Source organism: Rhinopithecus roxellana, chromosome 8, assembly GCF_007565055.1.
Source record: "Rhinopithecus roxellana isolate Shanxi Qingling chromosome 8, ASM756505v1, whole genome shotgun sequence".
Lineage (NCBI taxonomy): Eukaryota > Metazoa > Chordata > Mammalia > Primates > Cercopithecidae > Rhinopithecus > Rhinopithecus roxellana.
This window is the reverse complement of record NC_044556.1, coordinates 71,496,709-71,523,418: the sequence shown is the minus strand read 5'-3', so window position 1 is coordinate 71,523,418 and position 26,710 is coordinate 71,496,709. Positions and strand designations below refer to the sequence as shown.

At 41.6% G+C, this 26,710-nt stretch overlaps 1 protein-coding gene across 5 annotated transcripts in view; it reads left to right on the top strand.

Moving 5' to 3' along the window:
- TRAF5 (TNF receptor associated factor 5) overlaps window positions 1–25,073 on the top strand; it is a 54,699-nt gene extending 29,626 nt beyond the window's left edge. For all 5 annotated transcript variants that reach the window (XM_030936522.1, XM_030936527.1, XM_030936524.1 and 2 more), the window contains exons 2-11: window positions 2,707–2,925; window positions 3,875–3,932; window positions 5,841–5,942; window positions 9,438–9,602; window positions 10,235–10,312; window positions 10,620–10,694; window positions 15,190–15,282; window positions 19,569–19,709; window positions 21,405–21,573; window positions 22,236–25,073. In XM_030936522.1, the coding sequence (XP_030792382.1) occupies window positions 2,708–2,925; window positions 3,875–3,932; window positions 5,841–5,942; window positions 9,438–9,602; window positions 10,235–10,312; window positions 10,620–10,694; window positions 15,190–15,282; window positions 19,569–19,709; window positions 21,405–21,573; window positions 22,236–22,810 (1,674 nt within the window). In that variant the 5' untranslated portion in view covers window position 2,707 and the 3' untranslated portion in view covers window positions 22,811–25,073. The remainder of the gene's footprint in view (window positions 1–2,706; window positions 2,926–3,874; window positions 3,933–5,840; window positions 5,943–9,437; window positions 9,603–10,234; window positions 10,313–10,619; window positions 10,695–15,189; window positions 15,283–19,568; window positions 19,710–21,404; window positions 21,574–22,235) is intronic.
- Window positions 25,074–26,710: the final 1,637 nt, after the last annotated feature.

Sequence of the window (26,710 nt, the reverse complement as noted above, 5' to 3'; positions counted from 1 at the left end):
AAAACAGTATGGCAATTCCTCAAGGATCTAGAACTAGATGTACCATATGACCCAGTCATCCCACTACTGGGTATGTACCCAAAGGATTATAAATTATTCTACTACAAAGACACATGCACACGTATGTTTATTGCGGCACTATTCACAATAGCAAAGACTTGGAATCAACCCAAATGTCCATCTGTGACAGACTGGATTAAGAAAATGTGGCACATATACACCATGGAATACTATGCAGCCATAAAAAAGGATGAGTTTGCGTCCTTTGTAGGGACATGGATGCAGCTGGAAACCATCATTCTTAGCAAACTATCACAAGAAGAGAAAACCAAACACCGCATGTTCTCACTCATAGGTGGGAACTGAACAATGAGATCACTTGGACTCGGGAAGGGGAACATCACACACCAGGGCCTATCATGGGGAGGGGGGAGGAGGGAGGGATTGCATTGGGGAGTTATACATGATATAAATGATGAATTGATGGGTGCTGACGAGTTGATGGGTGCAGCACACCAACATGGCATAAGTATACATATGTAACAAACCTGCACGTTATGCACATGTACCCTAGAACTTAAAGTATAATAAAAATAAATAAATAAATAAATAAAGTCAAAAAATAAATAAATAAATAAATAAAAAAAGAAAGCACCATAGACTGGGTAGCTTATAAACAACAGAGGTTTCTGACAGTTCTGGAAGCTGAAAGCCCAAGATCAGGGTGCCAGCGTGGTTGGGTTCTGATGAGGTCCCTTTTCTGGGCTGCAGACTTAACTGCTCTATCATCACATGGCAGCAAGAGGGCCAGGGACCTCTCTGGCATCTTTAGAGAGGAGGTCTCAACATGTTGCCTGGGCTAGACTTGAACTCCTGGGTTCAAGCCATCTTCCCACCTCAGCCTCCTGAGTAGCTGGGACTACAGGTGGGCACCATCATTCCCAGCTCTCTCTTGCCTCTTCTTTTTTTTTTGAAACAGAGTCTTGCTCTGATGCCCAGGCTGGAGTGCAGTGGCACGATCTCGGTTCACTGAAATATCTGCCCCCTGGGTTCACGCCATTCTCCTGCCTCAGCCTCCCGAGTAGCTGGGACCTTAGGCACCCACCACTGCGCCTGGCTAATTTTTTGTATTTTTAGTAGAGATGGGGTTTCACCGCGTTAGCCAGGATGGTCTCTATCTCCTGACCTCATGATCCGCCCACCTTGGCCTCCCAAAGTGTTGGGATTACAGGCATGAGCCTCTGCGCCCAGCCTTCCCTGGCCTGTTCTTCTAAGGGCACTAATCCCATTCATGAGGGCTCCACTCTCATGATTTCATTACCTGCCAAATACGCACCTCCTAATACTGTCACATTGGGGGTTAGAATTTCCACATATGAGTTTTGGGGGGAATACAAGCATTCGATCTACCGCAATGGCAGTGATAGATACTCTGAGTAATATATTTGTGTGCAAGAAGTCATTGCCAAACTCAAGATCATCTAGATTTTATCCTATGTTATCTTGTAGGAGTTTTACAGCTTTGCATTTTATGTTTGTGTCTGTGATCCATTCTGAGTTAATTTTTGTGAAGGGTGTCAGGTCTGTGTCTAGCTTCTTTTTCTGATATGGATGTCCAGTTGTCCCAGCACCATTTATTGAAAAGACTTATCTTTGCATCATTGTTTTGCCTTTGCTCCTTTATCAAAGGTCAGTTGACTGTATTTATGTGGGTCTATTTCTGGGTTCTCTATTCTGTTCCCTGGATCTATTTGTCTATTCTGTTGATAGTACTACACTGTCTTGATTACCGTCGCTCTATAATAAGTTTTGAAGTTGAGTAGTGTCAGTCCTCCAGCTTTGTTCTTCTCCTTCAATATTGTGTTGCTGTGTTGGGTCTTCAGCTCCACAGGTTTTAAGAGTGTTATCTTAGGCTAGGTGCAGGGGATTACCCAGCACTTTGGGAACCTGAGCCGCAAAGATCACTTGTGTCCAGGAGTTCAAGACCAGCCTGGGCAACATAGCAAGACCCTGTCTGTATTAGTCCATTTTCATGCTGCTTATAAAGACATACCCAAGACTGGGCAATTTATAAAAAAGAGAGGTTTAATGGACTTAGAGTTCCACGGGGCTGCAGATGCCTCACAATCATGGCAGAAAGCAAGGAGGAGCAAGTCATGTCTTACATGGATGGCAGCAGGCAAAATGAGAGAGAGAGAGCTTATGCAGGGAAACTCCACCTTATAAAGCCATCAGATCTCATGAGACTTATGCACACAAGAACAGCATGGGAAAGACCATGATTCAATTACCTGGGTCCCTCCCACAACATGTGTGAATTTAAGAGAAGTCTTGGATGGGGACGCAGCCAAACCATGTCACTGTTTCTTAAAAAAAAAAAAAAAAAAAAAAAATTGGCCAGGTGTGGTGGTGTGTGCCTGTAGTGCCTGTAGTCCCAGCTACTGAGGAGGGATCAGTTGAGGCCAGGAGTTGGAGATTACAGTGAGCCATGATCATACCACTGGCCTCCAGCTAGAAGTCATCTGGTCCAGCCTCTAACCTGAGCACCCCAAAGACATTGCACCTTTGCCGGAGACCCCTAGTGGCAGGAGGTTGTCACTGTTGTTTCAGAGTGACATAATAGACAAATAACCAAAGCACGTGACGGCTGTAGTTATTTCAGTGTTTGCACACTTAATTTTCCTTCTTCTCTCCTGACCCCTGCAGAATGGCTTATTCAGAAGAGCATAGAGGTATGCCCTGTGGGTTCATCCGTCAGAATTCCGGCAACTCCATTTCCTTGGACTTTGAGCCCAATATAGAGTACCAGTTTGTGGAGCGGTTGGAAGAGCGCTACAAATGTGCCTTCTGCCGCTCGGTGCTTCACAACCCCCACCAGACAGGATGTGGGCACCGCTTCTGCCAGCACTGCATCCTGTCCCTGAGGTGAGTGGGCAGGGCCTGCAACTCTGGCCATGGCAGGCCCAGCCATTCAGGTGGCAGCTGTGGCCACTCAACTGTTTTCATGGGTTTTGGAGTTGCTTAACTTGGCCACAGGACCATGACTATAAGGAAGGACTCTCCCAGATCCCTTCTGTGAGGGCCTGAAGAATAATCATTGTTTGGTCACTAATTTACAGATATTCACCTTTTCTTAAAATTCAGACTGCACCTGCTTTGCATGGGAGAGCAGACCTAGACACACACTCCATCATGGGAGCTGGCTATGGAGAAGGGTTTGAATCTCACAATGTCTGTGTTGTTACCCCAATCTTCCCTTGCCTTGAGGAAGAGGTGCTGTGGCTCCTAGAAGGGACCTTGCTGCCACGGATGCTGTCCACTCCTGGGCAGCTGTAAGACCTGGGTCATGCTGTGTTGAGGGAGGAGACCAGGAGAGATGTGAAAGCAGGCACACTGTGGGGGTTCATATAGGAAGCAAGGCAGTCATTTTACCCTGCCAAGCTTTGAAAGGGGGTTATTACAGTGCATCCTCATTCCCTCATGTGTTCATGCATTCAGCACCTGTGTGTTCTGTGCTCTCATGCTGAAGAACTACAGCGTGGAACAGGACCCCATGTCTGCCCTCTAGAATGTCCCAGTCTGGAGGAGACAAATGTGGCACAGTGTGATAAACAAAGGACAGGGACTTTTAGCTCTGTCCAGGGACTCACTGACTGCATCCTGGAGGATGCATGAAGTTTTTCAGGCAAACTGAAAGTATAGGAAGATGCTGAAGGATGGGTGCAGAAGGCACCTTCTGGGTAGAGGCAGTAGCATGTGCAGACAGGGACCAGCCTGCCCAGCGCTAGAGCATGACTGGAGCCCTGGGGCTGGTCTTGGAAATGCTGTTGAGGTAAACAACTAACTCTGACTCTATTTTAATTTTTTTCTCCAGAGAATTAAACACAGTGCCAATCTGCCCTGTAGACAAGGAGGTCATCAAATCTCAGGAGGTAAGAAAGTCACTGCTTTAGTCTAGCAGCTCTCAGGGTGATAGAGAAGAACTCAATGAATTGGACATTGAGATTGGAGCAGGAGAGTGGTTGAGGGAGACCTTCCTTGAAGTCCATATTCCTCTGCTGTGGAGTCACATCAGACCCTACTCGTAGCCCTGTTTGAGAGGCTTGTTTGGATCTTTATTGACCACACCCCTCCTCCACCCCAAGTCTCCTCTCCTGCTGCTTCTTTATCCCCTTCCTATACTAGCTCTAGCTAATATATTTCATTATGGTTTTGATTTGCATTTTCCTGTTGGCTAATGAAGTTGAGCATTTTTTCATGTGCTTATTGGCTATTTGTACATCTTCTTTGTTAAAATGCCTACTTATTTTCTTTGCTCATTTAAAAAAATTGAGTTATTTACTTTTTGTTGAATTATGAGTTATTTATAAGAGTTATTTATAGCCTGTAATCCTAGCACTTTGGGACACTGAGGTAGGCAGATCACATGAGGCCAGGAGTTTGAAATCAGCTTGACCAACATGGCGAAACCCCGTCTCTACTGAAAATACAAAAATTAGCTGGGTGTGGTAGTGCACATCTGTAATCCCAGCTACTTGGGAGGCCGAGGCACAAGAATCGCTTGAACCCAGGAGTTGGAGGTTGCAGTGAGCTGAGATCATGCCACTGCACTCCAGCCTGGGTGACAGAGCAAGACTCTGTCTCAAAAAAAAAAAAAGAAGTTCTTTATGTATTCTAGGTGTAAATCTCTTAGCAGCCATTTGGCTGCTAAGATTTGCAAGTATTTTTCTTCCATTCTGTGGGTTGTCTTTTCCCTTTCTTGACAGTGTGTTTGAAGCACAAAATTTTTTCATTTTGATGAAGTCTAATACATTTTTTTTTTTTCTTTTTTTGGTTGCTTGTTCTTTTTTGGTGTTGTATCTAAGAAACCATTGTCTGTTCCATTGTCATGAAGGTTTTCTCCCTTAAAACTCCTCTTTAAGTTCAGTTTTCTTCCTTTAAGATTCTGTTGCAGGATGTTCAAGCAGAAGCTTTCCTCGAGCCTCTAGTCTGCTGTACATGCATCTTCTTTATACCCCTTATGATGTGTTTTGCAAATACCTACAACGGGGCTGTGCTGCAGCTAGTGTCTGTCTGTCCAGGGGTTGGCATACTACAGTCTTGGGACAAATCCAGCCTGCCACCTGTTTTTGTATGGCCTGTAAGCTAAGAAATTCTTTTTACATAATGGTGGGTGCATAGAAACCCTCATATTTTCGCAACTTCTTGTGAGTCTTAAACTACTTCAAAATAAAAATTCATTTTAAATAATCAAAAGAAGAAAGTATTGTGACGTGGAAATTATGTGAAGTTCAAATTTCAGTGTTCATAAATAGTGTTTTATTGGAATGTAGCTGTGCCCATTCATTTAAGTATTGTGTATGGAAGAGTTGAAATGTGGCAACAGAGACGATTGTGATGTGGACTGTCTGACCCCTTACAGAGAAGGTTTGCCTACTCTTGGTTTGTGCTAAAATAGCAAGCCGGCACAGCCTCAGTGACACTGTCTGATGAGTAATACATTTACCCTGGGACTGGAAGCGGAAAGCATCACTCTTGGCCAAGCTTTACCTCCTGTCGTTTAAGAATGTGGGGTCAGGTTCACCATAAGATTCACCTAGCTGCAGCCTGTTGCACAGGGCATTGTTACCTGGCTTATATGTTTGATGGTTTGTCAAAAGCATATATCTGAGACAGCCTTTTCTTTCAGTGTGGTGTAAGTGTGATATTTTCATTCCAGCTGGTGTCTGAAAGTTTCCACCCGCCTTCTGAGATATACTTGAAGACCAAATTAATAATAGCTTAATTCACATTGCTGTAAAACTTTGGAGTGTGTGAGACCTATTATGTTTATCTTTTAGGTTTTTAAAGACAATTGCTGCAAAAGAGAAGTCCTCAACTTATATGTATATTGCAGCAATGCTCCTGGATGTAACGCCAAGGTTATTCTGGGCCGGTACCAGGTTGGTATTATTCATGAACAATATCTGCCTTTGCCGCTTTTCCAGGGATATATATTGAACCCCTTTATGTAACAGTTACTGAGCTAAGCATGGTACAGGGATTCAGTGAATTGCCCTCAAGGATTCCCAGTCTAGCAATACAGGTGGCTACAGTGCTGTAGCCCACCTAGGGCTGAGGTGTGAGTGAAGAGGTTCGTCCTGTATGGAGCGCATGGAGAACATCTTGTATCCACTAGACCTTAATTGTGTGGTAGGGATCACTGAGCCAGAAGAGAGGGTGTGGGATATGCTGGACAAAACAAACACTCAAGGAATATGTTATTTTGGGGGAACTGTGTGGGAGCCAGGGCATGACTACAGAAAGACACAATTATGAGGTCCTTCCCCGAAAGCATTTGCTCTCTCACTTGGTGCTGTCCAGGTGTTTCCCAGCAACTGTGGGGCCTGGCCTCATGGGGTTTATGATCTAACACAGATCACTCAGACCAGGACAGAGACAGGCTGTGGGTTAAAGGTAAAGCATTGATAGGAGAGACAAACCAACAAGGTGTAGGGGAAATGTAAGTGAAGGGGAATTGAGTGCCTTTCAAATGAAGTAACCCCAACTGCTCTTCCCTCCAGCTAGGGAAGGTGGTTAAATGGGAAGCTGGAAGTGTGGTGCTGCCTGGCAGGCCCATGTCAAGTTTGATCACACTGCACGTGAACATGACTCAGGCTTCTCTAACTTCCAGGGAATTGCTGAGAGGCTGCTGAAATTTCCCCTGCACACCCACACATTTTGGAACACATATTTCAGATGATTCAGTCTTTTCTCTATCACACCTCCAAATCCCTCAGGCACTGAGCTTATAAATGTGTAAATGATTTCCTTGTTAACCCAGGGATTTATTTGGAGGTTCATAGACCGTTTGTTATGTGTTATGTTTTCATGTGTCTTTTGCCTCTTGTTTGAATAGTCAAGTCCTAAAGCAAGGTCTTTTTTCCAACTTTGTTGTCACTAAGCCTAAAAAGTAAATGAGGCTCAAATGGACCATTGAACAGCTTTAGTGACCAAAACTGGCTTGTGGAGAGCAGGGGCTGGTTACTCTCCACCTGTTTCTTTTATATTTCCCCTCATTCCTTGTTTCCCACCCACCCTCTTGTGTGGTAAGGTGTAGAATCTTACAGGTCACAGAGTTTTGATGAATATTGACTGTTTGGGTGAGGGTTGAGGAGTAATATCAACCAATTTTGGAGAAGAGATGGATTCTAACTGTGATTACCATGTGATTGTTACTACCAGAGGTGAAGGAGAATAGCTGTATTTGTTTATCTCACTGTCAAAAAACTGTTTGCTTTTTCTTCTGAGAAGGGGTCAGCGAACTCTGTTAAGAGTCAATAAAAAATAATAATAATAATAACAATAAAGACCTAGATAGTAACTATTTTAGGCTTTGCAGGCCGGACAGTCTCTGTCACAATTACTCAGCGCTCCCATTTTAGAGGGAAAGCAGCTCTAGACAATATGTGAAGGAATAGGTGTGGCTCCTCTCCAATAAAACTTTAATTATAAAAACAAGTAGCAGGCTGGATTTGGCCTGTGAATCTTAGCTTGCCAATTTTGTCTTAAAGGACCCTCAGAGGGACAAATTCTCTAACATTTTGGTAACTTGCCAGCATCACAATAACTGCAGTGATTCAAAGGTTTTCACTGAGATATGCCTGCTTTTTAACATCTAGAGTGTTGGCCAGGCGTGGTGGCTCACGACTATAATACCAGCACTTTGGGAGGGCAAGGCGGGCCAGTCACCAGAGCTCAGGAGTTTGAGACCAGCCTGGCCAACATGGCAAAACCCTGTCTCTACCAAAAATACAAAAATTAGACAGGCATGGTGGCTGGCACCTGTAATCCCAGCTACTCGGGAGACTGAGGCAGAATTGCTTGAAACCAGGGAGGTGGAGGTTGCGGTGAGCCGAGATCGTGCCACTGCACTTCAGCCTAGGTGACAGAGCAAGACTCTCTCTAAAAAGAAAAAAAAGAGAAAAAAAAAAACTAGAATGTCCAGCCTGGCCAACATAGTGAAACCCTGTCTCTACTAAAAATACAAAAATTAGCCGGGTGTGGTGCACACCTGTAATCCCAGCTACTATGGAAGCTGAGGCACAAGAAGCACTTCAACCAAGGAGGTGGAGGTTGCAGTGAATGGAGATCGTGCCACTTCACTCCAGCCTGGGCGACAGAGAGAGACCCTGACTCAAAAGTAAAATAAAATAAAATAATATAATATAAAAACAAAAATAAAATAGAATGTGAAGAATCCTGGAGTGAACACTGTCCATGTCATCATTCTCTATGATGATTAAATTAAATCATTTAATATTTAATATTAAATAGTATATATGTTATATATTATATTGCATATAATATATTAAATATATATTATTTATGATATATTAAATATATTTACATGTAAATAATGTTTATATTTAATAATGTTAAATAACATTAGAGAATATTTAAAATAACTTTTAAAATAAAATTAGAGATATTTAAAATAAAATTTAAATAACTTATTATTTGTGACAGAGTCTCTGTCACCTAGGCTGGAGTGCAGTGGCACAATCATAGCTCACTACAGCCTCAAACTTCTGGACTCAACTGATCCTCCCACCTCAGCCTCCTGTGTAGTTGGGACCACAGGTGCACACTGCAACTCGACTAACTAAAAAAATTTTTTTTGTGGAGACAAGGTCTTTGGGTCTTACTGTGTTGCCCAGGCTGGACTTGAGTCCTGGCCTCAAGTGATCCTCCCATCTCAGCCTCCCAAAGTTCTGGGATTAAGAGCATGAGCCACCACACGTGGCCAATAAAGTATTATTAATGATTAAAAATACTTCCTGATTTTACCAGTCTGACCATTCCTAGCTTCTCTTGGGCCTGCGAACCTGTATTTCCTCCGCCTCCTTTATCATTTCTGGAATAGCTTCCTCTCCCTTCTTTTCATCTTCTTAATCCTTTCCCTTTCTTCCTTGAGTTAGGATATGCCCTTCTCTCCTTTTTTCTTTTTCCTGTGTCCTTTTACCATCTGCTGTGCAGAGACCCATACTTGATGCTGGGGGTTGGTATGAAGAGTCCACAAAAAAAAATAAAAATGTCCTTGAAGAACTGGTAAATTAAGGAAAATATGCAAGAACTAACCTGAGAAGATGAGCACGTTATTAGATCATCTAAAACAAACTTGGTGTACTTCCCTCCTCACCCATCTTCCTCTGTCCTCTGAATTCCCCCCAAGACTGGCTTTCCCATCTCTGGCACAAGCATCCCTCCCCATGCCCTCTCCTCAACAGAGGCAGTGGGCAGCATCCCCTGAGAGCCTACCCTCTGCCTTGCCCTGTGCAAGCTTTTCTGCCCAGCTGCCCAGCCCTGTTCTCTTTTCCCTCCCTGGGCCTTCCAGCTGACTTCCCTCCTACCACACTGGTCAGCAGGTCCCACTGGCCTGTTGTTATCTGTTGCAGGATCACCTTCAGCAGTGCTTATTTCAAGCTGTGCAGTGTTCTAATGAGAACTGCCGGGAACCAGTCCTACGGAAAGACCTGAAAGAGCATTTGAGTGCATACTGTCAGTTTCGAGAGGAAAAATGCCTTTATTGCAAAAAGGATGTGGTAGTCATCAATCTACAGGTAAAAAACAACACACACAACAGTCATCTTTATGGAGCTAAATTATGCCTGACTGGTCACAGTGAATCAGGTGGAATGCCAGAAGAACATTCCTGCATTTGTTTTTGTACAGAATTGGTCTAAAGAATTTGCTTTTTGGAGGGAAGTTCTGTGAAAAGCTTAAAACCTTCTTGTTGGTAGCACTCTCTTCATTTATTATTGGCAAAAATATTATTTGAACACATGCTGTGTATGTGTAAGGAATGCTGGGTGCTGAGTCACAAGGAGGTGAAGATAATGTCTACTTTCTGAATTCTGCAGTGTAGCTGGGGAGGCAGGATGTAGGCATAAAAAGAAAGCATGGGTACCTTTTACATGTCCCGAAGGAGCTGTGCTGGCAGTTCCCCAATCTACCTTCTTTGAGTCCTGTGCTCTATGACTTTCTTTTGAAATAATTGGAAATTTTAATATTTTAATTAAGTTCATTTATACCTAGAAAGTGGACATCTTTAATCCTTTTTTGGAACTAGGCAATAACTTCCTGTAGAGAGTAAGCCACATGACATATATCCCCAAAGAGACACAGGTGTAATCACTGTGAGGCCATGAAAGACAACCCTTGGCTTTGTTTTATTGTACTTTGTCTGTTTCAGAATCATGAGGAAAACTTGTGTCCTGAATACCCAGTATTTTGTCCCAACAATTGTGCGAAGATTATTCTAAAAACTGAGGTAACTGCAAATAATCCTCTCTGTAGATTTTATGGAAGATGAAGTTTTAGTAATCATTGTGGTCTGTGTTTGATAAAATCCCAAATATAAGGGCCCAGGGCTTAAATTACACTCATGACCATGACATATCTGTCTTCCCTTCTCTTTTTCTGCGAACTCTCTTCAGTTTTCATCACAGCTGTTTCTTGCCAGGCCTCTCTCCTTCTCCTCGTCCTTGCCTTCTTCCCAAGCCACCCTTGGCTCCCTGATTGCTGCAGTTGGAGAATAAGTGATGAATTTCTATAGCTTGTGACTCTGCATTTCGTAGGTGGATGAACACCTGGCTGTATGTCCCGAAGCTGAGCAAGACTGTCCTTTTAAGCACTATGGCTGTGCTGTAACGGTATGGAATGACTTTTTGTTTCTGCCTATACATTCTACTGTATAATTCACTTGGCAAGTTCAGTTTACTCTCTGTTCCATCGAGGGTGGAGAATTACAGTTCTGAGAAATTTAAGCTTAATTATTTTAGAGTTCTCCAGAGAAACAGAACCAATGGGGATATATACATATATAGAGATTTGTTTTAAGAAGTTGGCTCTTGCAGTTGTGGGGGCTAGCAAGTCCAAAATCTGCAGGGCAGCTCAGCAATCTGGAAACTCTGGCTGTCTGGAGTTTCTATGCTGCAGTTTTGAGGAGAAGCATTTTTTCTTCAGGAAACCTTAGTGTTTGCTCTGAAGGCCTTCAAGTGATTGGATAAGGCCCATCACACTATAGAGGGTAATCTGCTTACTTCAGGTCTACCAATTGTTCTCACCACATCTATGAAATACCTTCACAGCAACATATAGACTTGTTTTGAGCAAACAACTGGGCACCTTAGCCTAGCCAGGTTGACACATAAAATTAACCATCACAGTAATTATTTCTTTGTTCTTTTTGTTTTCCTTGAGACAGAGTCTCACTGTGTCACCCAGGCTAGAGTGCAGTGGCGCAGTCTTGGCTCACTGCAACCTCTGCATCCCGGGTTCAAGCAATTCTCCTGCTTCAGCCTCCTGAGCAGCTGGGATTACAGGCACCCGCCACCACGCCTGGCTAATTTTTGTATTTTTATTAGAGACAGGGTTTCACCATGTTGGCCAGGCTGGTCTTGAACTCCAGACCTCAGGTGATCCACCTGCCTTGGCCTCCCAAAGTGCTGGGATTACAGCACCGTGCCTGGCCCACAGTAATTGTTTCTAATTCTGATTCCATTTCCTCCACTTGGTTTGGGAACCTTCTGGGATTACTCCTCTCATGATTACAAATCCTGGTTTTATGGTGATACACCCTTGTATGTCACCAAGTATACTGAAACAAAATGGACTTAAAATCATGTTTTAATATGTATGTAATTACCTTTTAAATACTTTAAAATAATACTCAATGAATTATATAAAATAAAATAAAATTTGATTTCTATTTCAGTCTTTTTAATAGATTCCAGATGGAGCAGAGTTTTAGGCATTAAAATATATCATGCTCTGTATTATCATTCTGTATTTTCTATAATCTAAAATTATTTAAAAATAAAAAGTTTACTTCAGAAATCATGAAAATACTAGAAGGAAAGATGAGTGGTTTTTTTTTGAAATGGAGTCTCGCTCTGTCTCCCAGGCTGGAGTGCAGTGGTGGGGTCTCGGCTCACTGCAAGCTCCGCCTCCTGGGTTCATGCCATTCTCCTGCCTCAGCCTCCTGAGTAGCTGGGACTATAGGTGCCCACCGCCACACCTGGCTAATTTTTTGTATTTTTAGTAGAGACGAGGTTTCACTGTGTTAGCCAGGATGGTCTCGATCTCCTGACCTTGTGATCCGCCCGCCTCAGCCTCCCAAAGTGCTGGGATTGCAGGTGTGAGCCACTATGCCCGGCTGAATTTTTTTATTCTTAAAGAGGCTGGTGTGGTGGCTCATACCTGTAATCCCAGCACTTTGGGAGGCTGAGGTAGGTGGATCATTTGAGGTCAGGAGTTCAAGACCAGCCTGGCCAACATGATGAAACCCTGCCTCTAACAAAAATACAAAAATTAGCTGAGTGTGGTGGTGCACGTCTGTAATCCCAGCTACTCGGGAGGCTGAGGTATGAGAATCGCTTGAACCCGGGAGGCTGAGGTTGCAGTGAGCTGAGGTCACGCCACTGCACTCCAGCCTGGGTGATAGAGCAAGACACTGTCTCAAAACAAACAACCCCCTGCCCCGCAACAACAACAAAAGCCCTTTCTTAAATGACTAACACAAAACCAGAAGCCATAATTTTGATAAACTTATAAATATTTAAAACTTCTATATGATTTTTTAAAATACCATAAATAAAGTCAAACAGCAAACAATGGCCTGGAGGGAAAAGTCTGCAACATATGATTAGACAAAAAAAAGGGGGGGACTATTTTCCTTTATATACAAAGAAACCTTTAGTGTTAATAACTTACTCAACTTAATGGAAAAATAGGCAAAGAAATATAGTATATAGGCAGTTCCAGAAAAAAATTCATTTGACTGATAGATGTAAGAAAAGATGCTCATTTCACTCCTAAATAAATGTACATTATAACAAGAAATATAATTTTACCTAATGTCATCAAATTGACAAAGATTAAAACATCTTATGATAGCTCACTTTTTTTAGGGTGATTTGGTTATATCTATGAAAATAAAAAATGAATCCACACATTGACCATGCATTTCTGCTAGGATTTATGTTACAGATATCCTTTCTTGTACAGTGATTACACATACACAAACACACACAAAGATGCTTATTATTGTTTGTATAGCAAGAAAATCCCACAACAACCCAAAACTAAAAACAACCTGTAAGTCTATCATTAAAACACCAACTATATGATTATATATTCATATTTTAGAATATTATATAGCTGATAAAAATAATGAGATATGTAAAAAATTAAATATAGTATGTTCTCATTTGTGTTAAAAATGTGTATATATCCTTACTGACTCTGGTAAGACGAGGAAATTGGGTGTGGAGATGGAAAGAAGAGGCCTTTTACTTTTCATTCTTCATCTTATGTTGTTTGACACAAGCACATATTTTTTTATTTTAAAAACCATTTGAAAAAATGTATATTGTGAGAAGGATTTTTTAAAAAAATCTATGAAGAGTCTATAAATTTGTCACATATCAAACCAGAGGTTGTCTTGGCCGCAAAAAGGATAGGGTTTACCTTTCTTGTGCATCAGCACAATTGTCCAGCTTGGGTAACATGGTGAAACCCTGTCTCTACCAAACAATACAAAAATTAGCCAGGCGTAGTGGCGCACCCTGTAGTCCCAGCTCCTTGGGAGGCTGAGGTAGGAGAATCCCTTGAGCCAGGGAGGCAGAGATTGCAGTGAGCCAAGGTCATGCCATTGTACTCCAGCCTGGGCAACAGAGTGAGACCCTGTCTCAAGAAAAAAAAAAAAAAGTACAGAAATTGCTTTCTAGCTCTAAAAATGATCTTTATAGTCAGGCCCAAATCTCCAGTTGGTTTGTATTCTAGAACTTGCCTCAGCATCAGAGCTTGGGATGGCTGGGGGAGTCATTCTCCGGAACCTTATTTAGGACAGCCTGTCACCAAAGAAGCCACCCCTAACCCAAATGGAAATTGACGATGAATATTTAGTTAGACTGCATGGATCACCTCGATGCACCTAACAAACATTTGCTTTTACTAGTAATATAGGCAGGCAGTCTGCAAAAAAAATATTTTAATGATTAGGGAAAAAGCAACCATTTCTTCTTGCAAATGTATTCTGTGGTTTTGAGGGCAACATATATATATATGGGGTGAAATTAAAATCAGGTGGCATTCCTTCTGCCCATGGCAGCCAGTCCGTGATTGCAGGCAGCATGGAAATGTGCTTGACAGGAGGAAGAACTAGCATTGACTTAAAACTGATTTGAAGAGGCCAGGCGCGGTGGCTCATGCCTATAATCCCAGCACTTTGGGAGGCCGAGGCAGGCAGATCACGAGGTCAGGAGTTCAAGACCAGCCTGGGCAATATGGTGAAACCCCATCTCTACTAAAAATACAAAAATTAGCCAGGCATGGTGGCACGTGCCTGTAATCCCAGCTACTCGGGAGGCTAAGGCAGGAGAATCACTTGAACCCAAGTGGAGGTTGCATTGAGCCAAGATCATGCTACCGCACTCCAGCCTGGGCGACAGAGTGAGACTCCATCTCAAAAAACAAACAAAACTGATTTGAAGATAACCCATGAAGGAGATAGGTTTTATATGGGAATAGTTGAGAGATGATAATAACTACACTTAACCCACAGTCATATACTCCCAGGGCAAGGAAGAAAATCAGCACTGCGAATTTTGATATTGGCCTGATTCTCTGTCTCATGGATATTGTAGAATCCTAAAGCTGGGGCCAGGTATGGTGGCTCACACCTGTAATCCCAGCACTTTGTGAGACCAAGGCAGGCAGATCACTTGAGGCCAGGAGTTTGAGACCACCCTGGCCAACATAGTGAAACTCCGTCTCTACTAAAAATATGAAAATTAGCTGGGTGTGGTGGTGCACACCTGTAATCCCAGCTACTCGGGAGGCTGGGGCACAAGAATCTCTTGAACCCAAGTGACCAAGGCTGCAGTGAGCCAAGAACACACCACTACACTCCAGCCAGGGCGACACAGTAGGGCTGTCTCAAAAAAAAAATTAAAAAATGAATCCTAAAGCTGGAAAAGGGACCCACTGGAGTCATTTTTCCTGCAACCCACTAGAAACTGGTACATGTTTAAACTATTAAAGTAAGCAAAGTTGTTAAGATTCTATTTTAGCAGAATATCCTACCACCTCTTTCATTTTTGAAGCCTCTCAGCAACCTGACTTATTTTTCTCTTCATATTGAAGGATAAACGGAGGAACCTGCAGGAACATGAGCATTCAGCCTTACGGGAGCACATGCGTCTGGTTTTAGAAAAGAACGTCCAATTAGAAGAACAGGTAAATCTTCAAAGATTCAAATAAAAAGTGAGGCAACAGAATTGCTGGGATTTACCAGCTCTATGCTGGTATTTTTCTTTTCTCCTCTATTTCAGTATGAGTCAATTGGAGGTAGATGTTTTTCTATTAAGTGGCCAAACAGGCTCATAGGATTATAGAACATTAGAATTGGAAGGTGCCGTTAGGATCTTTGAGTCCGTCCCCCTCATTCAACAGATGAAATAACTGAACTCTGAGAAATTTTTATGTGTTTTAATCGTTAAGTAGCAGAATTCAATCTCAAAACTCATGTCCTCTGATTCTAAGTCCAGTACTCCCCATGGTATACCATAACTGCCTCTCAATAGCCTATCTACACACCTTTTGGTTAATACCTGGCACTTAGCAATTTGATGTTTCAGTTAAATTAATATTACTGTGAAACAACAGTTGACTATTCTAAGCACTATGGGTTTTATAAATTTTGTGGTAACTCTAAGGAAGCTTTGCAACCTGATAAATGCATACATACACACTTATTTCACCGAGTTGTGATTATCAAGTGAAATTATATGCAAATGCCTGCCATAGTGCCTGTGGCACTCATATTAACCTCAATAAATGCTGATTCTATTGAGCAATTTTCAGGAAAGTTAATTATTTTGTTAGAACATCTCAGAAAATCAGACTTTTCTTTCTTTTTTTTTTTTTTTTGAGACAAGTCTTGCTCTGTCGCCCAGGCTGGAGTGCAGTGGCACGATCTTGGCTCACTGCAAGCTCCGCCTCCTGGGTTCACGCCATTCTCCTGTCTCAGCCTCCCAAGTAGGTGGGACTACAGGCGCCCACCACCATGCCTGGCTAATTTTTTGTATTTTTTAGTAGAGACGGGGTTTCACGTGTTAGCCAGGATGGTCTCGATCTCCTGACCTTGTAATCTGCCCGCCTCGGCCTCCCAAAGTGATGGGATTACAGGCGTCAGCCACCGTGCCTGGGGGAAAATCAGACTTTTCAAGCCCAGGTAGGGAAGAAAACCATTTTCATAAAAGGAGCTGATGTTTACTACTGCAGATGATTTTTTAATGTCTGATTTTCTATTAAAGTAGGTGGGTGAGTTCCAGGGTCAGATCCTGGAGAAAATTAGGAAGACTGATTAAACGGTAACTTTGGTAGAAGGCATGCTGCCTAGTAACCATTCCCAAGTTTTTTCTATATCAGTTGCCTCATTCATCCATCCTTTCATTCAAGAAACACCTACCATATGTCAGGTACAATGTTTGCTGCTAGGGACACTGAGCCAAGGAAGACATAGCCTCTATCCTTGAAGAACTAACATAAATGTAAACGGGTTAGTTGTCATGCCTTGTAGGACATGCTGTAACTCAGTCTGGGGTACAGAGGCTGCAGCAGTTTATTCTGGGGGAGTTAGGGAAGACTTTCAAAGTAAGACATCCAAGCTGCCTCTTGAAGGAGGAAGGATTCATCAGTTAAAATGTTGTGGAAGAAAGACATCCAAAAGGGAGAGCTTGCACTGAAGCAGGGAGGCATAAGAAATGCTGATGAATCAAGGAAATGGGGTTTTAGAGTGAATAGACTTCTGAGTATGAGGTAGAGAGAGGCTGGAGACTAGTGTGTTGGATCCAGATTGCAGTGGCCTTTTGTGTAGCCTAAGAAGTTTTGAACACTGTGCCTTCAATTATTTTTTCATTCATTCATTCTCTGCCTTGTTTCAGAAAGGTTTTAAGGACCAGAAGTTTGAACTAATTTTTTTTTTCCAGTAATAAGGAGCTAATGGAGGTTTCTTAATTGGAAAATACTTGGTCAGCTAATTGTTTGTTTGTTTGTTTGTTGAGATAGGGTCTGGCCCTGTCACCCAGGCTGGAGTACACTGGTGTGATCTGGACTCTCTGTAATCTCTGCCTCCCAGACTCAAGAGATCCTCCACCTTAGCCTCTTGAGTAGCTGGGACTATAGGTGTGCACCACCACACTCGGCTAATTTTTGTATTTTTTTTTTTTTTTGTAGAGACAGAGTTTTGCCATGTTGCCCAGGCTGGTCTCATGAGCTCAAGCCATCTGCCTGCCTCAGCCGCCCAAAGCGGTTTGTTTGCTTTTGTTTTTTAAAGCAAGACAGTTGGTAAGAGCATGGCAATTGATAAGAGTGAAGGCTCTGGAGCCAGAATGCCTAGGTTTGCAGCCAGGCTGCACACTAGCCATATGAGTTTGGACAAACTACTTCATTTCTGTCATCTCCCATTTCCTCATTTGTAATTGGGGTTGTGGTGACGGTAAAAAGGGATAATATAGTTAAGCTAGTAGCACAATGCCTAACACATAATAAGTACTTCAATAGTAGGTAGAAGCAAGATACTGGAGGTGGTGGTGGTGATGTTGAAGGCTCAACCAAAGCCATGTCGGCTGGAAAAAGAGAGAGTATCAAGAGACCTTCTGAGGCTGTAAATGACATGCATTAAGCTGAGTAGGGAGGGGACATGGTAATGATATTAACCGAAATGGGCACTACAAAACTGGAGCAGGTTAGAGGTGAGGGTGCAGAGAGAGACAAGGAGTTTGCTTTTGGTCAGGCAGGTAGGTGGAAGTCAGCTCTAGGGTTCTAAATAAAGGATTCTAGGGCCAGAGATCAAGTGATTGTCTCAGCCATTTGTGCATTCATTCATAAAATATGTATCAAATGCCCTCTCTGTGCCAGGCACTGTCCTAGGCTCTAAGGATAAAGAAATAAATGAGATGTAGTCTCAAGAAACAATTTAGTGGAGAAGAAGACCAAAACAACAACAACAAAAAGCAAGTTATAAGCATGATAATGATGATTTATACACTAGAATATGGACAGGATATCATGGAACTTGAGAAGTGGTCTCGGTGGGTGGTGCAAGTAAGGAAATATTTCCAAGAGGATGTACCCATGAGTGGAGGCTTAAAAAGTGGTAGTTTTTAGATAAGAGAGAGGTGTATGAGAGATCAGGGCCTGACGGGAAATAGGAGTTGTGTGGTCTTGCTGGGCAGGATGCATGTGGAATGTGAATGGGCTTGAGGCTGAAAGTGTAGCCGGGGCAGGTCACGTAGGGCCCAGTGTCACCTGTAAAAGCAAGCCACTAGAGACGTTTATGCAGGGAAGGCTCAAGACCAGATTTTTCTCTTAATATTATTCTGGTCACAGTAAGGAATACAAATGGAAGGAGAACAAGACTAAAGCCAGGGAGAGCATTCATGTTATTCATTCATTTAACAAATATTTGTCAAGCACCTACTGGTGCCAGGCAACAGTCTAGTTGCTGGGGTCATAGTGGACTGCTGAGGTTCATGCCAGTCCCGGCTCTCATGGAGCTTATGTTCTGGTGTGTGTTGTGGGTAGAATGGGTAGAGCAAGACCAGTTAGAAAGCTGCTGTTGCAGCCCAAGGGAGAAATAATGAAGACTGAAACTAGTGCTGAAATGAGAAATGGATGTAAGTCTTTTTGTTTCTATTGTCATGTTAAAAATTAAAATCGGCAACTGTTGCAGATTGAATGGATATGGGAATAAGAGAAGAGCTGTCTAGGATCAGCTTTAGGTATCTGATTGTTTCCTTCAAGTAGATTATAAAATCTGTCAATATGCTACCTACACGTTTTGCCTATCACTTGCTGGCTTGTATGCTGGATGGGTTACTTAAACTCTCTACCTCTGTTTCCTCATCTGAAAAATAAGTCTAATATTCGTGAAACTCATAGGTTCTTTGAGGCATACAAGAGCTAATGAATATTAGGGTATGATAGACAGTCAGCAAGTTTTTGCCATTATTACTATTGATACTTCGCATGTAACATTTAATGTGGTATGGTGATCAGTACTCTTTGGTGGTAGTTTTATTTTGTTTTAAGAGACATGGTGTCACTATGTTGCCCAGGCTGGACTCAATCTCCTGGGCTCAAGTGATCCTCCCCCATCAGCCTCCCAGGTACCTGGGATTACAGGTGCCTGGCTTTTGTGGTTGCTTAATAAGTCCATGTTGAATGAATGAAGAGAACCAGTTCAGTAAATTCAGTCAAGTGATGTCTGTCACTACATGAACCATCATAGTAGGTTAGGTATAGAAAAGGCTGATGAGAAATTCTGTAGATGTGGCTTTTTGGAACCACCTGTAAATATCTTCCTATAATTATGTAGGAATCTACCTGTAAATATTTTCCTAGAAATAAGTATGTACATTTTTTCCTAGAAACACTTTCTTACCTGCAAGTACGATTTTAACTTATATGCATGCAGTTATATTCAATGACTTTATTTTTCCTCACATTCCTGTTATTAGATTTCTGACTTACACAAGAGCCTAGAACAGAAAGAAAGTAAAATCCAGCAGCTAGCAGAAACTATAAAGAAACTTGAAAAGGAGTTCAAGCAGTTTGCACAGTTGTTTGGCAAAAATGGAAGCTTCCTCCCAAACATCCAGGTAAGAAATGGCCTTTCTGTTGAAAGCCAAGATTTGGCTTTCAATTGCAGTGAGGGTTTTTCTTTTAACTTTTTAAATAGAAATAATTTAAAATATACAGAAAAGCTATAAGAATAAGATGGTGCAAAGAACACTTGTATAACCTCCACCCAGATTCACTCATGGTCAACGTTGTGTCCCGTTTGCTTCATCATTCATGCTCGCCTCCACTGCTCCTCCCCCATCATGTGTGTGTGTGCGCGCGTGTGTGTGTGCATGTGTGCATGTGTGTGCACATACTCTTTCTAAACCATTTGCGAGTACGCTGCATATTTTATGGTCCTTTACCTCTACATGTTGATACTTCAGTATGTATTTCCTAAGAATAAAGATCTTCTTTTATACAACCCCAGTATGTTTAGCAATATCAGTAACTTTAACATTGATACAATACTTCTATATAATTTATAGCAATTCGGGTTTTGATTAATGTTGGGCCAGTATTAATCAATTGATTGCAGATTCACTGAGAGCATCTGTAGTTCTGCATTTTGTAGTCAACAAGTGAAACTATTAATTCCCTTGGGAAGAAAATGCTTTAAACATCACTAAAATATAGCAAAAATAGTACTTTGTAAATTATGAACGTTAAATAACCATAAATGAATTCTGATGAATAATGTCTTTATCATGATTATAAAATTTGTAGTGAAAAAGATTTCAAGACATGTGGTGTAGACAATATATTTGAAATTTAGGTTATTCCAGAAAATCTAGGCCCTATAATTTCCATACTTAGCCAGCACATTATACATTAAACACACACACACACCCATATACATACAATGTATATGTATGTGAAATATATATAATGTATATATGCATATGTGTATATACATGTATATGTACAGATGCTCCTCAACTTACAATGTAGTTATGTCCTGATAAACCCATTAAGTTGAAAATATTGTAAGTCAAAAATATGTTTGATACACCTAACCTATTAAACATCATAACCTAGCCTAGCATACCTTAAATGTGCTCAGAACACTTAAATTAGCCTACAGTTGGGCAGTCATCTAACACAAAGCCTATTTTATAATAAAGTATTGAATTCCTCATGTAATTTATCAAATTCTGAAAGTGGAAAACAAAATGGTACTTTGAGTAGCCATACCTTATATTATACACACACAGGGAAAGGGAGGAGTAGTTTTATTTAATCTCTTCCACCTGAGAGAGCAGTCAAAAGTTTAGGTCTTACTCAGGGCCTTCTGTACCACCCGTAGAGCTCAGGCCAGAACAGGTACACCTATTCCATCTAATTCTCCACCTTCTAGCAGAGCAAGAGTGAATCAGGAGATTGGCTTCTAAAAAGAGGAAGAAGTGTAGGGCAAGAGGAGAGACAACATGAAAATCAATATGTAAAGATGGGTTGGAGAACCAAGCAGAGGGAAACGGAGGGAGGATAAAAATTAGATAAAGAAAAGTTCAAACATTTGGAACAGGAGCTGTGGTAGGAGAGGAGGAGGAGGAAGATAATTAGGTGGCTCATCTCTCTGTGATCCTCACTGAATTTTATTTTCTGGGCTTGTATTTTTTATTCTGTTAATTGATTAAATGTGATATGTTTGAATTGAAAAAAATTTTAATCTCAATGAATTGCTAAAATATTAACTAATTTTTTAAACATGATTATCCATTTTGTAATGAAAGGTTTTTGCCAGTCACATTGACAAGTCAGCTTGGCTAGAAGCTCAAGTGCATCAATTATTACAAATGGTTAACCAGCAACAAAATAAATCTGACCTGAGGCCTTTGATGGAAGCAGTTGATACAGTGAAACAGAAAATTACCCTGCTAGAAAACAATGATCAAAGATTAGGTATGTCTGATATTTTATTTCTCTTTTGGTGACTCATTTGTCTGCATGTGTTCATGAAACAACCAAACACCTGGCCGAATAGAGAGTCACATCTGTCCAGGATAAACAATGGCTGAATCTGCCATTTGTGAAAGCATCATGAGATTCTGGCCACTCAGGCAAAAATGAGGGAGGGCCACAAGTGGGGTTGGGGGACTGGGCTAGGAGATTCCAAGACTGGAAACAGGTCAGCAAATTCCAAGAACAGGGATTGATGACTTTCAAGAAGAGTGGAAAATAATGAGAAACCTCAGGGAGAGATGTGGTGGGATCATTGTTTTAGGTATGGGAAAATATTAAAGGGTTTGTCTATTTAAAAGCATTCTAGTCAGAAAAGTGTGGGGCTCAGCATGCTGACTCACGCTAGTTGAATGCTCAGTGTGTCTTCTCTACACTTCAGTGAGTTTAAGATACACATCCAGGTTTTCTTTGGAGGCAGTGTGCCAAAACATGATATTCCCTGAGTTAATATTATTACAACAAATGAATTCAGCTCATCTTTAGGATGTCAGGATTTTGTTGATTCTCTTTCAGGTAACAAAATTCCACTTTGGGAAAATTTTAAAGATAACTTTTAGGCCTATGGCATTTTTTTTTTTTTTTTTTTTTTTTCTTCTTTGCAGCTGTTTTAGAAGAGGAAACTAACAAACATGATACCCACATTAATATTCATAAAGCACAGCTGAATAAAAATGAAGAGCGATTTAAACTACTGGAGGGTACTTGCTATAATGGAAAGCTCATTTGGAAGGTGACAGATTACAAGATGAAGAAGAGGGAGGCAGTGGATGGGCACACAGTGTCCATCTTCAGCCAGTCCTTCTACACCGGCCGCTGTGGCTACCGGCTGTGTGCTAGAGCATACCTGAATGGGGATGGGTCTGGGAAGGGGACACACCTGTCCCTATACTTTGTGGTCATGCGAGGAGAGTTTGACTCACTGTTGCAGTGGCCATTCAGGCAGAGGGTGACACTGATGCTTCTGGACCAGAGTGGCAAAAAAAACATTATGGAGACCTTCAAGCCTGACCCCAATAGCAGCAGCTTTAAAAGACCTGATGGGGAGATGAACATTGCATCTGGCTGTCCCCGCTTTGTGGCTCATTCTGTTTTGGAGAATGCCAAGAACGCCTACATTAAAGATGACACTCTGTTCTTGAAAGTGGCTGTGGACTTAACTGACCTGGAGGATCTCTAATCACTATTTATGGGGTGATAAGAGGACTTTTTGGGGCCAGAACCGTGGAGGAGAGCACATTTGATTATCATATTGACCTGGTTTTAGACTCAAAGCACATTTGTATTTGCCTTTTTCCTTAACGTTTGAAGTCAGTTTAAAACTTCTGAAGTGCTGTCTTTTTACATTTTACTCTGTCCTAGTTTGAAACTTAAAACTCTTAGAATATTCTCTTATTATTTATATTTTTATATTTCTTGAAAGATGGTAAGTTTCTTGAAGTTTCCGGGGCGTTTTTCTTTTACTGGTGCTTAGTGCAGTGTCTCAGGCACTCTAAATATTGAATGTTATGGAGGACATAGAGGTAGCAGAATTCCCAGTTGAAAATGTTTTGATATTTTATTGTTTGGCCTATTGATTCTAGACCTGGCCTTAAGTCTGCAAAAGCCATCTTTATAAGGTAGGCTATTCCAGTTAAGTAGTGGGTGATGTAGTTACAAAGATAATATGCTCAGTTTGGACCTTTTTTTCAGTTAAATGCTAAATATGTGAAAATTACTATACCTCTAAGTATTTTCATGAAATTCACCAGCAGTTTGCAGGTACAGTTTTGCAAGGCTGCATAAGAACTGGTGAATGGCATAAGCATTTTCATTCTTCCTGATGAAGTAAAGCAGAAAGTACTGCATAGTAATATGTAAGATATAGCTAGCCAGCTAAAGTTCAGATTTCGTTAGGTTCAACCCTATGAAAAAAACTATTTTCATAGGTCAAAAATGGTAAAAACTTAGCAGTTTCGTAAGATTCAACCAAATAAATATATATACACACACACATACATATACACCTATATATGTGTGTATACAAACAGTTTGAATGTATTTTGGTAACAGTAGTAAATCAATGTGAGGATGGATAGAATTTAGTATATAATAGAGAAAATGTCATAAATGGATAAAAGGAATTTACAACTTGAGGAGAAAACCGTTATAATTTCCTATGGGTGTCAGAAGTACTCTCAGCAAAAACGGATGGCTAAAACAGTATCTACTATTCTCTGATAACTTTTTTTTTTTTTGAGACAGAGTCTCATTGTCACCCAGGCTGGATGGAGTGCAGTGACGTGATCTCAGCTCACTGCAACCTCCACCTCCCGGGTTCAAGTGATTCTCCTGCCTCAGCCTCCTGAGTAGCTGGGATTACAGGCACCCATCACCACGTCCGGCTAATGTTTATATTTTTAGTAGAGACAGAGTTTTGCCATGTTGGCCAAGCTGGTCTCAAACTCCTGACCTCAAGCGATCTGCCCGCCTTGGCCTCCCAAAGTGCTGAAATTATAGGCATGACCCACTGCGCCAAGCCTCTGACAACGTTTGAATTTGTAAGCTGCTATGCAAGTGGGCATTTATATAAACTTGTAATGTTTCTTGTCAGAATTCTGAGTACTTTGTGAAGAACAGAAATGATCATGTTCTTATGCATCTATCTGTATGGGTCTGAAGGTGTATATACAAATTGAGATGAGTCTTTATGACTCTTGATAAGCCTAAGTTTAACAACAACAGCAAAAATGCCAAGTTGTCCTGAGCCCTCCTGCATTGTTATGCCACTTCCCTACTGCTCATATGCAGGCTGGCTCCCCTGGGCACACAAAGATGAGTATGGGCCATGGGCCACTGTAGAGCTGCTCACCTGGTGATGACCATACACCTTACAATTTCTGAGCAGTTAACCCTATAGAAGCATGCTTTATATGAGTGTCTTCTGGGAAGAGGAACCTTCTTAATCTCTTCTGTGGGATTTTCAAATGCTAAAGACTCACACTGCAGCAATTATCCCAGATGATTAAATTCAAAGAAATATGTTCACAACAGGAATATACTAAAGAACTAAAGCGTCGCTGCTGGTGAACTGTGGAACAGTTGATGCTCAACACATCACCTTGGACAAATTCAGGAAGCATTTCTCTAGCCCACAAGGCCAGACCCAGGTGCTCTGTGTATTTGTTTTTAATGTTCTTCATCATATCCAAGTTCACTCTCTCTTCCTGAGCAGTGGAAGATCATATTGCTGTAACTTCTTTTGAGTAGTTGATATGGAAAACATTTTAAAGTGAATTTGTCGAAATGCTGGTTTTGTGTTTTATCCAACTTTTGTGCATGTATATAAAGTATGTCATGGCATGGTTTGCTTAGGAGTTCAGAGTTCCTTCATCATTGAAATAGTGATTAAGTGATCCCAGAACGAGGAGTTCTAGCGTAAAAAGCACCCCTTTTTCACAAAACAAGAGTTGTGAATTTGCTTTTAAACAAGGTGGATCTATGTAAACTATTTTTCCTTTTTTTATGAACGGAACAGTAATTTTTCTTCTGTATCAATAAGATTTAAATTTTTATTTCCATTTTGGGTTAATTTTGGTTCCTGATGAAAAGATAACAATACACTAAGCATAAAGGGGAAGTTAATATCCTTGAGAAAGTTACAGAAGGATTACAGTGGGGGTGTGTGTGTTAATAATGCTTATTAACAAGTCTAAAATCTGACCCCTGATTTCCACATTTGGTATTTTCAGAGAAAACAAGAGACAGTCACAGCCAGGATCAATTCACAGTGCCAGTCCTGAATACAATAGGACAGTGAGGTACAAACCCTTTGTGTGGTCCCTGGATAATCAGTCCACACTACTGACTCTTTTCTCTTAGAAAGCAGTTGGAGATATATGTCTCAATCTTATATAAGAATTCTGAGCTGGAGATAAAGGTTTGATGGAGGCACAGTAGGGGTCCCAGGTGGTGAAATCACACAGGAATAACACATTCTATGGGAAGAGGAAGAAGAACCTGTAAAGCATTTGGAGAAGGAATGATCCAGAGGTAAGAAAAACACCAAGGAAGGTGGGAATAGAAAAGAATGTCAGCAGGGCCAAATGCCAGCTTGGGAACAGCAGCCACTCCCAGAGCATTCCCACAGCCCTTGTGAACTCTGTCCCCCCATGCTGCTCTCTCCTCAAGTCTGTATCTCTGACCCTGGCCTTTGCCATAAGCTGATCCGAGTACCTGCTGAACATCTAAATTCAGGAGTCCCGTAGGGACTTTAAGGACCACTTCACCATACAGAACTGGAAATCTTCCCACCCTCCCCACCACTGCCAACCTATTACTTCTCCATTTTTTCTCTCTAAGTGACATCATTGTCCAAGCCAAAAGTTTGGACACTATTCTAGATTCCTGCCTCATCTTCCCTGTCCAGTAACCCGCACTGCACTGCGAATTTGACCTCCAAATAATTTTTTTAGAGGTATTCCCACTACTTACCCTTCCTCAGTACTACTGTCTTGTTTTAGGCCTACATTATTTTTTAAATCACAACTGTTCTTCCTATTTTTAGTTGTGCCTCTTTGGAGTTTGACACTGTGACAATCTCCACAGTGTCACCTGATGATCCATCTCAAATGAAAATCTGAGAATGACTCCCACCCCACCCACACTGTGGCTTCATAGCCCATAGGAAAAAGCCCAGCCTCCATGGAGTGCCATACAAGGCCCTCCATGCCCACTTCTACCCTTCCAGCCTCACCTCCTGACATTTCTACCTTGCATTTAGCAACACCAACCCAAGCTATCTGATATTTGTCTGAGCTTGTACTATATGTCTATCTGGAATACTCTTTTTTTGAGATAGGGTCTTACTCTGTCACCCAGGTTGTAGTCCAGTGGCGCAATTACAGCTCACTGCAGCCTTGACCTCCCTGAGTTCAGGTGATCCTCCCACCTCTGCCTCCCAAGTAGACGGGACTACAAGCACGCAACACCAGGCCCGACTAATTTTTTTGTATTTTCTGTAGAGATGGGGTTTCACCCTGTTCCCCAGGCTGGTCTCCAACTTCTGGACTCCAGTGATCCGCCCACCTCAGCCTCCCAA